The sequence below is a fragment of the Psammomys obesus genome, unplaced genomic scaffold (genome assembly GCF_907164565.1).
Source record: "Psammomys obesus unplaced genomic scaffold, mPsaObe1.curated_primary_1811, whole genome shotgun sequence".
In the NCBI taxonomy this organism is placed as follows: Eukaryota; Metazoa; Chordata; class Mammalia; order Rodentia; family Muridae; genus Psammomys; species Psammomys obesus.
This window is the reverse complement of record NW_026585643.1, coordinates 1,764,771-1,778,303: the sequence shown is the minus strand read 5'-3', so window position 1 is coordinate 1,778,303 and position 13,533 is coordinate 1,764,771. Positions and strand designations below refer to the sequence as shown.

Below are 13,533 nucleotides of genomic sequence, written 5' to 3'. Positions count from 1 at the left end.
ATCAGGAAGCGGCCGGGTCGCCGCCAATGAGGAAGCCGCCACCCTGGCTCCTCCCCCAGGGCGACGGAACCTTTTCCTCCGAGTTAAGCGCTCTTCTTCGCCCTCCTTGAGGCCATCTCCTCCCCTTCCGGAGGGACCCCCACTCCCCTGCCAGTCTCTGTAGCCCGAAGCTTCCCTTCTGTGTTTCCACAATGTTGCCCAGTTCCAGTCCCCAGCGGGGAAGCCCCACTTTACCAGGGACCCGACTCAGGCGAGTCCCACCCTCCTCCAGGCTGTCCTGAAGGCAAGGCAGTCCCGCTCCCCCTGCTCCCTTCCATCCTGCCAGACTTTCCCTCCTCCTACCCTTCCTACTCTCTCACATCCCACTCAGTCCCCTCCTCAAAGTCTAACCTAAGGGAGCCCCACCCCTGGGTACCCCTTTGGCTATTGTCCCAGTCCAGGACTTCCCCTGGACGGCCCTTGTCGTAAGCTCCGCCCTCTTCGAGAGTAGCAATCTCTGTTCCAGTCTTCTCTGTCCCACGCTTCCCGGGCCCCTCCCCTGGACAACCCCTGGGCTTGATCCAGCCGACACCGCCCTTCCTAGTGGCCACTGGCTGGGAATGGCTGAAGGGCTACAACTTACTGTTGGTGCTCTGCCAGGAGGAGGAGAAAAGAGGGAAGGGGGCGTGGCCGAGGGGGGTGGGTCTGGGCCCGGAGAGTGAAAGCGAAAGCTGGGGCGCCTAGCCCCGAGACTCAGGAGACTGGAGAAGCATGGCCAAGCCTTGTGGGGTTCGCCAGAGTGGAGAAGCCCGTAAACAGGTAAATGGGAGCCGGAGGCCAGGAAGGGGTGAGGAGTCCTAACGGAGATAAAGCCCGGAGCTCCTGGGCACCAAGGCCTTGCGTGAGAACTCCTCCAATCTCCCTTTCTTTGGGGCTTTCACTTCTGCTCAGAGATTACCTCAGGCCCTGTCTTCTAGCCAGTCTGCACTGAGCAGGATATTTCAGGGAAAACTGGTTTTGTGGGACAGGCTCGAGCTACAGTTGGAGGGCACCTAGGTCGGGGATGGGCACTTATTCTTTACAACCGAAACCCCTAATCAACATCTGGCTACTGCTCTGTGCAGGTGGATGTCTTCAGACAAAATCTTTTCCAGGAGGTAAGTCTCTGAATTTAAGCGATTTGATTCAGAACCTTAGCACAGTACTCCAGGGCTACAAACTCTGAGTAACCCTCCGATTCACCCTAATTTTGGTCTCCTAATCTTCATACTTACCAAAGTGAAGGCTAATGATTGGTTTCTACTTGCAATCTGATCACTCTTAGAACCCTAACTGCTTTAGCTACTTCCCCACCCTCTTTGGATGGAAAGGGAAAGATGGCGTCCAAAGGGAGAACCCCACAGTCCTACTTCTGCTGTCAGTCTGATGGGGCAAGTCCCTTTATTTCCAGGACTATGGTTTCCTCATATGTGAGCCTTGGGCCCACTCATTTCCAAGGGCCTGCTTCTCATACGTCTCATCGGACATCTTGTGTGATTATTTTTGTAATGTGACTTTACAGGCTGATGACTTCCTCTGCACGTTCTTGCCACGGAAGATCCTGTCCCTGAGTCAGCTCCTGCAGGTGAGTAATACAGACCCCTCTGCCCCACCTCCTTGCATCTCTCTCACTGCCAGTTCCCTGACATCTGGTGTCGGCATGCAGGGAACTTAGTGAGGCTTGTGTAAAGCTTGAGCCTAGGTTGGGAGGGAGAGAGTAGACAGACTGAGGAGGCAGTGGAGGGAAGGGAGGAGGTTGGGCAGTGTCTGAGAGTAAATTCCGCAGGAGGACTCCCTGAATGTGGCTGACCTCTCCTCCCTCCGGGCTCCTCTGGACATCCCCATCCCAGATCCCCCACCTAAGGACGATGAGGTAAGGCATTCAGTGTGCAGAGCCTGAGCTCTGAGCCAGCTCAGACTCCCCTGGAGCCTCCCTGAGTTTCCTAAAGCTGCTTTTCCCCTTCTGCCTTAGATGGAAACAGACAAGCAGGAGAAGAAAGAAGGTAACTGAGAATTGGGTGACTAGGAGGGAAAGTGCGCTTGCGCGTTGATGTGGGGTAACGGCTCCCGTCTCTTTCATAGTCCCTAAATGTGGCTTTCTCCCTGGGAATGAGAAGCTGCTGGCTCTGCTTGCTGTGGTTAAGCCGGAAGTCTGGACTCTCAAAGAGAAGTGCATTCTGGTAAGCTCGGGCACTGGAGGAGCTGGGGTGAATAGCACGGCAAAGCTAGGGTCAATTCAGAGTTGCAGATGTTTGACCCAGAGACCTAATCTTTAATAAGGAAACTTGCTTTTGTGTCTTGGATTTACTTGTATATGTTTAAATAGTGTGTTTGTGTGTGTGTGTGTGCACGCGCACACACACACATATACATACATAAGCATGTGCAGGTATGTTTTCCATTGCATGTATGTGCAGAGGCCAGAGGTCAACATCAGGAGGTTTTCTTTGGGGAGTCATGGCCTTACTAAACCTGTGGCTTGTTGTCTTGGCTATACTGGCTGGCCAGGGAGCCTCCTAGAATCTGACTGTTATCACCATCCTGCCCCCACTGCAAGCACTGGGGTAATAGTGTACTCCACTATGCCCAGCTTTTATGTGTTCAAGCCCTTATATGTGCATGTGCACACAGCGAGCGTTTTTACCCTCTGTCATCTCCCTTTGGGCTTAGATTGTCTCTGTTCTCGTTTTGTTTGATCTCTGTCTGGTATCACAGTGGTAGCTCCAAAAATGAGAGACTGTGTTACAGCTATCTCTCTCATCTCAGAACCTATCACATAGTAATTTAGAGAGTTGGTTTAGAAGCATCAGTCCAGCTGGGCATGGTGACACGGGCCTGTAATCCCAGCACTCGGGAGCAGAGGCAGGTGGATCTCTGTGAGTTCAAGGCCAGTCTGTTCTACAAAGCCAGTCCAAGACAGCCAAGACACAGAGAAACCCTGTCTCAGGGGGAAAAAAATCCAGTTGAGTCATTGAATGAGTACTCCTTTTAATGTAGGTAATCACATGGATCCAGCACCTCATCCCCAAGATTGAGGATGGAAATGATTTTGGGGTGGCGATTCAGGTAAGAGTTGGTGACTGAAGACCGAGTTGGAAGAGACTTGGGAATGAGGGATGGAAACGAGGCAGTAGCTAGGAGGTAGGAGGAAGAAGGAATAGTGAAGTGGGGAGGTGACGTGTTTTCTTTGCTTCTCGTGTCACTGTAGGAGAAGGTGCTGGAGAGAGTGAATGCTGTCAAGACCAAAGTAGAAGCTTTCCAGACAACGATTTCCAAGTGAGAGCAACTGCATGACTACAGGGACCCTACATGGACATTCTTACAGGATTTTCAAAGCTAGGCAGTTCTGTCAGAATGCTGGGGGACTCGGGTTGAAAGGTCTGTGTGGCTACCCATCTCCATTAACGCACACATTCCTTACTTCTTACAGGTACTTCTCAGAACGTGGGGATGCTGTGGCCAAGGCCTCCAAGGAAACCCACGTAGTGAGTGCACAGTCCAGCAGCCTTTCAGTTAAGGCTGGCCAGGGGTGGGACTGAGGTGGGAAGAAGGGGTCCTTCTCTAGTTTTTGACTTACATATGTGGAAAATACTATTCCAAAAAGCAAAACTGATTAGGCCTCCAACATCCCCATCCCTTTTCCTACTTCTGTGTTTGTTGGTACTAAGACGGGGCTAATCTTCTAGCTAATCTCTTCTCTGGATGAGAAAACCAAATGTTCCAGCCTCCCACAGTGCTGACTCAGTTTGCCTGTATTTCCCAGATGGATTACCGGGCCTTAGTACATGAGCGAGACGAAGCAGCCTACAGGGAGCTCAGGGCCATGGTGCTGGACCTGAGGGCCTTCTACGTGAGTGTGGAATAAGCTCCTGAGGGAAGTAGAGGGAAGGGTTGTGGGAAGCCAAGAACCTAACTTTATTCTTCTGGCCTTCCTCCAGGCTGAGCTTTACCATATCATCAGCAGCAACCTAGAGAAAATTGTCAACCCAAAGGGTGAAGAAAAGCCATCTATGTACTGAGCTAAGGATTAAAGGGAAAATAAATGACTTATACTTGATGTACATTACCTCTGTTCATTCACAGAGACTATTGAGGGCCTCCAGTGCCTATGCGCCAAAGGAAGGTGACTATGGTAATAAAAACGGGAGAGGGTTGGCTGGAGGGATGGCTCAGTGTTTATGAACACTAGCTCTTCTTCCAGCTTGACCCAGTACCCACAAGGTGGCTAATAACTGTCTGTAATTCCAGTTACAAGGGATCTGATACCCTCTGACCTCTGCAAGCACCAGATATGCACACATGGTACACAGACATAAATGCAAGCAAAATACCCATACACATAAAAGAAGAACAATTTTTTTACAAATCTGCGAGGGTGCCGGGAAGGGTGAGCTTGAGGTTCGTTGTGTTTTTAACAGATTCAAGAACGGGGTTACACCTTTGATCCCAGTACTCAGTAGGCAGGGGTAGGTGGATTTGAGTTCAGGGCCATCCTGATTTACACAGCAAGTTTGAGGCCATCCAGGGTTCTTTAAAACACACACACACACACACACAAGTTTGCATGCCTTGTCAGCCATGTTAGAATATCACAAAGGTATTTCCATCTGATGATATGAGGGCCTCCTGGTAAAGGCTACTTGGGCAAAGCCCTTGGAGGAGGAATCAGCCTTTGCATAGATGGGAAGCTTTGTGACCATGGTATGGGAATAAAGGAGAAACAGTTGTGGAGCTGAGAGCAAGCTTGGGGGACGGGGGGAAGAGAGGAAAAGTCTTTAAAAAGGCATCAAACTGGAACACATCACCCTGGGTGGACATTACTGAGATGAGGATTTGCCTTTTTAATCTCTTGCCCACTTTCCGAATCCATTTCTGTCTACATTTGTTGGGATTTGGATGTCTTTGGTTTTGTTTTTTTAATCTGTGTGTATGAGTGTGAACATATGCCTGTGTGCCTGAAAAGGCCTGAATGAGGTGCTGGATCTCCTGAGGCTGGGTTCACAGGTGGTTGGTTGTGAGCCACTTGATACGGGTGCTTTTAACAGAAACTGGATCTTGACTGCTGAGTCCTCTCTCCAGCCTTGTATTGAGCCTGTGTTCACAGGGTCTTTCATAGCCTAGGCTGGCCTTAAACTCACTGTGAAGCTGAGGCTAACTTTGAACTCTTGATCCTCCTGCCTCCCAACTTCTCAGTAGTGGGATTGCAGTTTAGGATTTATTTATGAGCAGGTGGTGGATGGAGACAATGGTTCCTCTGCCTTGTGGCAGGTTATAGACTCCAAGGGACTTTTTTATGGCGTGAGAATGTGCTGCATTCTTATCAGTTTGACGGTTTGGAATTCCGTGCTCATTATTTAATCCTTGAAGGGTCATGGACCTGTACTTTGCATTAAAGGTGCTGCACTACATTAAGGAAGCCAAAGGTCAAGAGTTTGCAGTTGGGAAGATTAGGCTGCGCATTCAATAGCAGGAGCAAGGCCAACAGCTTGGTCGCCAAATTTCTCCAGAACGCCCAGCTAGGAACCAGCCCTTCACCTACCACTCTTTGCCCGAATTCCGTATTGGCAGGAAGAGCAGATAAACAGGTGAAGCCAACCTGCACTAACCCGCACAAGTCGGAACTAGGTGGCACAGAGCCTGTAAATAGGGCTCTGACTTCAGAGATTGGGCATCTGTGAGTTTGAGGCCAGCCTGAGCTGGGACTTTGTATATCCTCCCTCGCTCAACAAAGCAAAATCCAAAGCATAAACCTGCTAATTTCGCTATCAAGCCTGTGGTTAATTTTCTTTCCTTTGCCCTAATGCCTTCTTTCCAGTTCGCTTTAGGCCAAGGCAAGGCAATTTTTAAATTTTTTTGATTGGACGAAATGAGGACGTCTTGCCCTACCAGAGAGCACCGAGGAGGCGGGACTCTTGGCTAGGGTTTGCTCCGGAGCTGGCCCGCAAGCTAGTGCGCCTGCCCGGCAGTGGTTAGAGGAGGCGGGGCTCAGCGCCGGGTTGCGTTGGCTCCGAATTCTGGACTGTGTTGGGGGGGCAGACTGTAGAGAGAGGTGCCCCGGGGTTAGGGGCGTCTTACACCCAAGCGTGAGGAGGAGGCACAGGGCAAGGCCAAGCTCGCACCGGTCGGGGTTCGGTCGGCGTGCCGGCAGGTCCTGCGCGATATGGGGGAGGTGGAAATCTCCGCCCGGGCCTACGGGAAGATGTGCCTGCACGCCTCTCGGTACCCACACGCCGCGGTCAACGGGCTGCTGCTGGCTCCCGCGACGCGGTCCGGAGAATGCCTCTGCCTCACCGACTGTGTGCCGCTCTTCCACAGCCACCTGGCCCTGTCCGTCATGCTGGAGGTCGCGCTCAACCAGGTACGGCCTGGAGAGCCCCGCCCCCGTCCCTCCCCGACCCTGGTAACGAACCCCTTTAGGGGCTGTCAGCCTGAATGCGTGCTCAGCCCCTTGGCCGCGGTACACACCCGCAGGGCCAGAGGCATGATTTAGTTACAGAGGGCTCCTTTCTCACAACAGGTGGACGTGTGGGGCGCACAGGCCGGTTTGGTGGTAGCTGGGTACTACCATGCCAATGCGGCTTTGGACGACCAGAGGTAAGTTGGGTAGCTAGGGAAGGGAGATGAGTGTGACTGGTGTGGGTGAGGTGCAGATGGACCAGCGTGGAAAAAATATATCTATATTTTTTATTTTTTTACCAAGTGCTTAGCAGTAGGGCTGTATAGCAGGTATTATACTAGGTACTGGGATATCAGAGGTGCGGTGGGGGTGGGGCGGACAGCCGACTTTCGACGAGAAACAGTGATCTCCACTGAGGGGTATCTCAGGTGCTGTAGGAACTGAGGACCGTGCAACCATCAGCTTAAAAAGCCCACCACTTTATAAGCGTATACTGTACACACCAAATGGCTTAGATCTGTGGTAATTTGCTTCTCTCTGAACTTAATACACTTGATGTCTTTTCCACCTCAAGATCTACCCCATCCTAACAGCCGTACAATGTGAATATGGACATTCCGTAATTTACTTCTGCAAATGCCGACTTCATCTCCAGTTTTTAAATTTCAGAGAAAGCCCTATTTTATAGTAAGTTCTTTAAAAAAAATGTAATATACTTGCTTTTGTTTTTGAGACAGGGTTTCTTTGTGTAGCTCTGGCTGTCCTGGAACTCGGGCCGAAGACCAGGCTGGCCTAGAACTCAGAGATCATCCGCCTCTGCCTCCAGAGTGCTGGGACTAAAGGTGTGCGCCACCACACCCAGCTAAAAAAAAAAAAAAAAAATTGTTTTTAATAGCAGAAAGAAGGAAAAGATATATTTAATATGGCCATACTGGAAAGAGGGACAAAGAGCTCCAGCGAGGCACGGCTGCTCTTCCCATGTCTGTCTTCTGGGTCAAGGGGAGAGATTAAAGTTTACATAGAGGGACAGTCAGTCAGGATCAAGGTGTGGTCCTGCCCCCCTTTGGCCCATCTTCTGCACTTCAGATTTGTCCTGCGAGGTCACCTGACAAGTTGCTAGGCCTGTGGGAAACCTCTTGGAGCTGTACACAGGAAATAAAAAGAAGTGGGAGGGTCTCTGCAGGCCCACCACCATAGCAGTGTCATGTGGGTCTGTTTTGATCACAGTGGCCAAATGACATGGGGAATCGGGCTCCCCTTCTGTGGATGTTTTAGTCTTATTAATAAAAGAACTTTAAAAACTCAAGGAAGGGGGCTGGAGCGATCAACAGTTAGCACTGGCTGCGCCTCCAGAGGACCTGGGTTCAACTTGAAGTACTCACACGGCAGCTCACAAATGTCTGTAACTCCTATTCCAGGGATCCAGGACCCTCATACGTATATACATGAATGCAAAATACCAAGGTACATAAAGTAAATAATGTAAGTAAGTTAAACAATAAAAAACCCCGAATGACAATTTTAGTTGACTTAAAAGGACCAGACCCAGAGCAGGCAAGCTGTGCTTTCCAGAAGAAAAAGGAGAGAAGAAAAAAAGTCATACCTTTTAAACCAGCATGGAGGTCAGGCTCTTTGCAGAAAAGCAGCGGAATATTGAACTTTAGACAGAGTAAAAGAGCACAAAGTAGGCTGGAGAGATGGCTCAGAGTTTAAAAACACTGGTTAGGTAGGTCCTGAGTTCAATTCCTAGCAACCACATGGTGGCTCATAGCCATCTATAGTGAGATCTGGTGCGCTCTTCTGGTGCTGTACATGAAGTACACATGGCACACATGAAGAATGATGTATAAATCAATCTTTAAAAAAAGAAAAAGAAAAAAAAGCACCAAGTATAAGAAAAAAGCATGTGTAGGTTCTGGCCAGCTCTGAAAGAAACAGGCCCCAGAAAGTTGGGCAGACCCAGCCAAAATCTCATGGTGGCTCCTAGAGATACATTAAGTTAGCATATGAAGTGTACTGTGGCATTTTCATACATATTTTTCTGTTGTTGTTGTTTGTTTTCTTTTCTTTCTTTCTTTTTTTTTTTTTTTTTTTTTTTTTTTTTTTTTTTTTTTTTTTTTTTTGAGACAAGGTTTCTCTGTATAGCTTTGTCTTTGGAACTTACTCTGTAGACCAGGCTGACCTTGAAATCAGAGATCTGCCTGCCTCTGCCTCCTGAGTTGTGGGATCAAATGCATTTGACACTATCACCCAGCTACATTCTTTATTCCTAATTGTCCCTCCCCTAATAACTTAACCTGTTCCTCTGCCCCACTTTTGCTGGTTCCTGCCTTCCCACCCAGTAAATTCTTTATAGTTTCGATTAAAAAAAAAAAAACTTTATTATTTTTGTGTTTTGCCTGTATTGTTTATCTGTCTACCACATTCATGCAATGCCCCTGGAGGCCAGATCCTCTGGGACTGGTTGTCAGCAGCTGTGTGGGTGCTGATTTGAACCCAGGTCCTCTGAAAGAGTAGTTAGTACTCTTCCACAGGGCCATTGCCCCAGCCCTATTTGTTTTAATTTGGATATTCAGGTAAATTACGTTCCCCAAAGCCTGCTTCAGATTTCATCTCTTGTCAGTAATATCTGAGCACCTGTTTTCCACAGCTTCGAAGCGTCAAGCAGTCCTGCACCAAGCATCAGACAGGCCCGACACTCCCAGGCCAGCTGCAGGGAAAGGCTGCAGCTTTGCACACATCGACAAGACCCGGGAGACCTGGGTCTGCCCTCAGTTGGCTCCTCACTCCTCTGATCTTCCCTCTACACAGCCCGGGGCTTCTGGCCTTGAAAATCGCTAGTCGAATTGCAGAATTCTTCCCTGGTGCAGTGCTTATTATGGTGAGACTGGGGCTTTACAGTGGGGAGGTGGAGAGCAGGTGGGGACAGCATCCTGAAGACTCTTCACCCCTTTTTGCATCCAGCTGGATAATAAGAAGTTGGTGGCTCGGCCCCGTGTACCTCCTGTCATCGTCCTGGAGAACCAAGGTCTTCGATGGGTGCCCAAGGACAAGAATTTGTGAGTGCCCCACTACTCTGTCTCTTCTTGGAGGCCCAAGACTCCCAGGCTGCCTTTGCTCTGCCCCATGGCTTCTCTAGGACAAAATCTTGTTTCCTTTTGTTTTTTGAAATACGGTTTTCCTGTATAGACCAGGCTGGCCTCAGACTCACAGAGATTTGTCCGCCTCTGCCTTCTGAGTGCTGAGATTAAAGGCATGTGCCACCACTGCCAAGCTCTAGACACAATCTTTTAAGTCTGTGTCTGGCCCCACTGTTTGACCTCCATGTTTGAAATTTCAGAGTGATGTGGAGAGACTGGGAGGAGTCCCGACAGATGGTGGGAGCACTGTTGGAGAGCCGGGCCCACCAGCACCTTGTGGACTTTGACTGTCACCTTGATGACATTCGGCAGGACTGGACCAACCAGCAGCTTAACTCTCAGATCACTCAGTGGGGTGGTCCCACCAATGGAAACGCCTGAGCCAGGAGGATCCTAATACAATAAAGACACGGGCTGGTGGGCAACTCTCTTATTTATTGTGTTTTGGGGCAGAGTGAGGGAGAAGCCCCCAGGAAGAAGATTGGGTACAGTCTAGAGTTCCCGGAGAAGGAAGAGCAGGAAGGTGTCCGCTGTGCCCATCATAGAACGAGAGGCGGGGCTCAGTAGATCATCCCCTTTGTTTCTCCACGGGGCTTCTTGAGCTTCTCGAAGTTCTTCAGGATGATGTCATACAACACAGCCTATAGGACCAGAGTAGTGGGGGTGAGCCACGAGCCCCCAGTAGTTCTGTACCCCATTTCTAGCTTTGGAAAGGCTGGTGCTTGTCACCGTCCACCCCAAGTCTGCGTGGTCAGAAACTAGAAGGCCCGGGAAAGGCGCTCCTGCCCACCGCCGCCCTCCTCTCCCTTCCTCACATAAGCATTGCGGATCTCCATGATCATCAGGCGGATGTCCTGGTACTCTGCCTCATCCAGCTCATGCACCAGCTGCCGATAATCACCCTGCAGAAACTCCGAGTTAGCCCCAACCCGAAATGTGCCTTCCCCGGCGCAGCCTAAACTGGGCCTCACCTACCACGTGGGGCTGCTTGGCTGCTTTGGCTACGGCGTCACCCCTCTCTGAGAAGTACCTGTGGGAAGTGGAGGACGGTGTGGAAGGAGAGAGTTAAGGAGGGGGCCAAGGCCTGTCCCCAAAGGTAGTGTGTGCTGGGGCTGCAGTGCCCAGGCAACTAACTCACTTAGAGATTTGTGTGTGGAAGCCGTCCAGCTTGGTATGAAGGCTGGTCATCAGCTCAAACACCTTTTCCTGAGAAAGAGAATGCGGAGTCAGATGGAAGCATGGGCTGACTACAGCTACAGGGGGTGAGGCAGGGCTCTTACCTGGACAGCCACTCCAAAATTATTCCCATCCTCTATCCGAGGTATCTGTAGCTGCAACCAAGTAGTGACCTGGGAGTAAAGGGATGGCATCGAGACTTTATCACCACATCCTCTCCCCTCCATATACATACCCTAATTCCCAGGATCCCGTTCTTCCCTTGCCTGCCCACAGTGGATGGAGGAATGCCAGGTCCACGCTGAGACCCAGGCTGGCTCGCCTGCTACGCCCTCTCCTAAGTGCCATGTAATAATTGGCAGGGGGTGAGCTCACCATATTGAGCTGTTCAATGACATCCTTGATCTCAGGCTTGAGGCGTTGCAGCAGGACCACAATCTTCTCATTGCAGTTCACTGGGCCACAGGGAGGACCTAGAGAGTGCGCAGTGGGTCGGTCAGCCACTGAGCTTGTGAGGGTTGGAACGGGGAAGAGTGGAAGACAACTTGGAAGCTCTGAGACACAGGCCTCCGCCCACCGCATCCCTTTCAAGTACCTTTGTCTTCATCTTCCCCTTTCTTCTTCTCATCCTTCTCTTCCTTCTGTAGGGAGGAAGGCGGGCCTGAGGCTGAGGTTCTTTATGGCTGGCCCACCTCCCAGCTCTCCCCGCTTGCCTCCTGTTGTTTCTTCCGCTCCTCCTTCTCCTTCTCCTTGACTGGATCAGGTACTGGGATGTCCAGTGGAGCCTTCAAATTGCTCAGGTTGGCTTCATTGAGGGCTGGCTCCTAGTGGTACAGCTGGAGATGAGGGTGTCCCGCTCATCTCACCACACTCCCATCCCCAGGCTCCTCCTGAGTCCTTGCTGGGCCCCAGTACCTTTAAGAATGCATCCAGCTCTGAGATCTTCTTAGGGAAATAGCTCCCAAGCAGGTTCTCGGTCTGTGTAAGGTGGTGGAGGAGAATGGGGTCAGAATCAAACGCCTCTTCCTAGGCAGTGAAGCAAGGGAGGGCAGAGTGGCTGCAGCGGGGTGGAGGTGGGTTGCCGAGGTAGCTCTTACCTTGCTACACAGGTCTTCACGAAACACATCCACCTGTGGGGTACAGGCAAACCTTCAGAAACCTAGCTTTAGGGCCAGTTCCCTTTGGGTCATGTAGGGCCTGACCTGGGGAACAGAGGAGCAGATCCCTCTAAGGCCACCCATGAAGAAAGCAAGATGAGTCCCCGTAGAGGGTGGCCTGAGGTGTTGATTTTCAGCACACCTGAATATGGGGAGAGTTCAGTGGATGCTGGGGGCTGGATTTGGGGAGGTGAACATTACTGGGGCCACCAGGGTTGTACAAGGAGAGGGAAGAAAGGCCCGTGGCCGGGTGTGGAACCGCAAGCCTTTAATCCCAGGTAAGAGCGGGTAGATCTCTGGGAGTTCGAGGCCAGCCCGATCTACATAGTGAATTCCAAGACAGCTAAAGCTTCGTAATGGAGAGACTCTGTCTCAAACAAAGCAAAACCCTCGGCCAATGGGCAGAGGCAGAGTGCAGGAGTGTGCCCTTTCTGTGTGAAAGATCCCGAGGTAGCCTGGGCAAGTCCCTCTCCCGGTCTGTGTGTAGCCCTGACTGGCCTTAGACCAGCAGACTTCACGCTAGCTTTCGGCTTCATTTCACCCCGCTGGACCACAGCCGCCTCACTTCCTCCCAGGGGATCAGTTGCTCCTGGCAGTAATCTGGGGCGCAGACCCCCCACGACTCAGGTGCGGGGCTGGGGACCGATGCCCACAGCTCCGGTCCGCTCGGAGCCACGCCTCTCTGACACTCGTCCTCCCCACTCGATCCCACAACGCTCACCTTGGCTTGGGCTTCAGGGTGGACCCTCAGGGTGGCCATGGCCAGAGCCGGGGACTGAGCGCCGCACGAGGAGCCTGGAGGGGGCAGCGGGAAGGGAAAGCGAAAGCAGAGCTCGCAACCCGCCCCGCCTTCCTGGGTTAGGGGAGAGGAGGGCCTGGTGGAGGCGGGGACAGCCTGCTGAGAGGCGGGGGCTCCCCCGGCAGCCCCGGCAGCGTTTCCGCCCCGGGAGCGGGGCTCTCCTCCCGACGGCCGAGCCTGCCTCCGAACGCCCGCCCGCCGGTGCCTGCACCCTGGTCCTTCCCACCTCCATCCCGCCCTCCGTTTCCCGGCGCCCCCTGCTCTCCCTGCTTTGGCCAGGGCAATAATACGCCTTACTTGGGGGGTTAAATCCTTTCTCATCTGCAGCAAGACCTGGTTTCTCTTCGTCTTGCCGTCGCGGTCCCCTGACTTCACCAACATACTCCCGCCCTATAAACCATCCCCCTCCCTCCTCCAGCAGGGACTTCAGGCCTCTGTGATAAAATCCAGAGACTTTCACAATCACCAGAGCCTTTCAAATCTATTGCTTTCCACACTCATTCATTACACAAGCAAATACTTGCATGCAGGTGTTTATTCCGGCTCCGAGGACTCTGCCCTTGAGACACCCTCAATGCCCTCACTCCGTTCTTAGCTTTGATGTCAGTTTTTCAGAGAGAATTTCCCGTCGTCATTCTTCAGAAAGTACCTTCCCCGCCCAGTTTAGTGCCTGTTGCAGTACTACCACAGCACCTGTGATTCTGATATTAGCCATTTTGTTGTTGTTTTGTTTTTGAGACAAGATAATAGAGTGCTTTCAACAGTGGCCAGGCGAACTTTTTGTAGGGCGTTAGTGACAGCTGTTTAGTTTTGGGAACGGTGCAGCAACTCAGCTCTGCTTCTCTG

General features: G+C 51.5%; 3 protein-coding genes across 4 annotated transcripts; 2 read left to right on the top strand and 1 right to left on the bottom strand.

The window, feature by feature from the left end:
• Positions 1-90: 90 nt before the first annotated feature.
• Positions 91-4,079, top strand: Psme2 (proteasome activator subunit 2). The gene is made up of 11 exons (XM_055616213.1): positions 91-798; positions 1,104-1,136; positions 1,541-1,603; positions 1,805-1,891; positions 1,991-2,021; positions 2,101-2,198; positions 3,016-3,084; positions 3,227-3,294; positions 3,449-3,503; positions 3,782-3,868; positions 3,957-4,079. Exons 1-11 carry the CDS (start codon positions 751-753, stop codon positions 4,035-4,037), a joined length of 720 nt encoding a protein of 239 aa, XP_055472188.1. The 5' UTR covers positions 91-750; the 3' UTR covers positions 4,038-4,079.
• A 1,883-nt stretch (positions 4,080-5,962) lies between these two features.
• On the top strand, positions 5,963-9,980 carry Emc9 (ER membrane protein complex subunit 9). Its single transcript, XM_055616167.1, has 5 exons — positions 5,963-6,376; positions 6,536-6,612; positions 9,227-9,296; positions 9,380-9,474; positions 9,756-9,980. Exons 1-5 carry the CDS (start codon positions 6,179-6,181, stop codon positions 9,934-9,936), a joined length of 621 nt encoding a protein of 206 aa, XP_055472142.1. The 5' UTR covers positions 5,963-6,178; the 3' UTR covers positions 9,937-9,980.
• Positions 9,971-13,230, bottom strand: Psme1 (proteasome activator subunit 1). 2 transcript variants are annotated; one of them, XM_055616152.1, is made up of 12 exons: positions 13,212-13,230; positions 12,610-12,683; positions 11,829-11,861; positions 11,647-11,709; positions 11,445-11,555; positions 11,327-11,372; positions 11,107-11,204; positions 10,836-10,904; positions 10,694-10,761; positions 10,531-10,585; positions 10,371-10,457; positions 9,971-10,196 (listed from the first exon to the last, which is right to left on the bottom strand). In XM_055616152.1, exons 2-12 carry the CDS (start codon positions 12,646-12,648, stop codon positions 10,116-10,118), a joined length of 750 nt encoding a protein of 249 aa, XP_055472127.1. In that variant the 5' UTR covers positions 12,649-12,683; positions 13,212-13,230; the 3' UTR covers positions 9,971-10,115. The 2 variants fall into 2 exon arrangements, with proteins under 2 accessions (XP_055472127.1, XP_055472120.1); XM_055616145.1 differs by lacking the exon at positions 13,212-13,230 and adding an exon at positions 12,985-13,035.
• Positions 13,231-13,533: the final 303 nt, after the last annotated feature.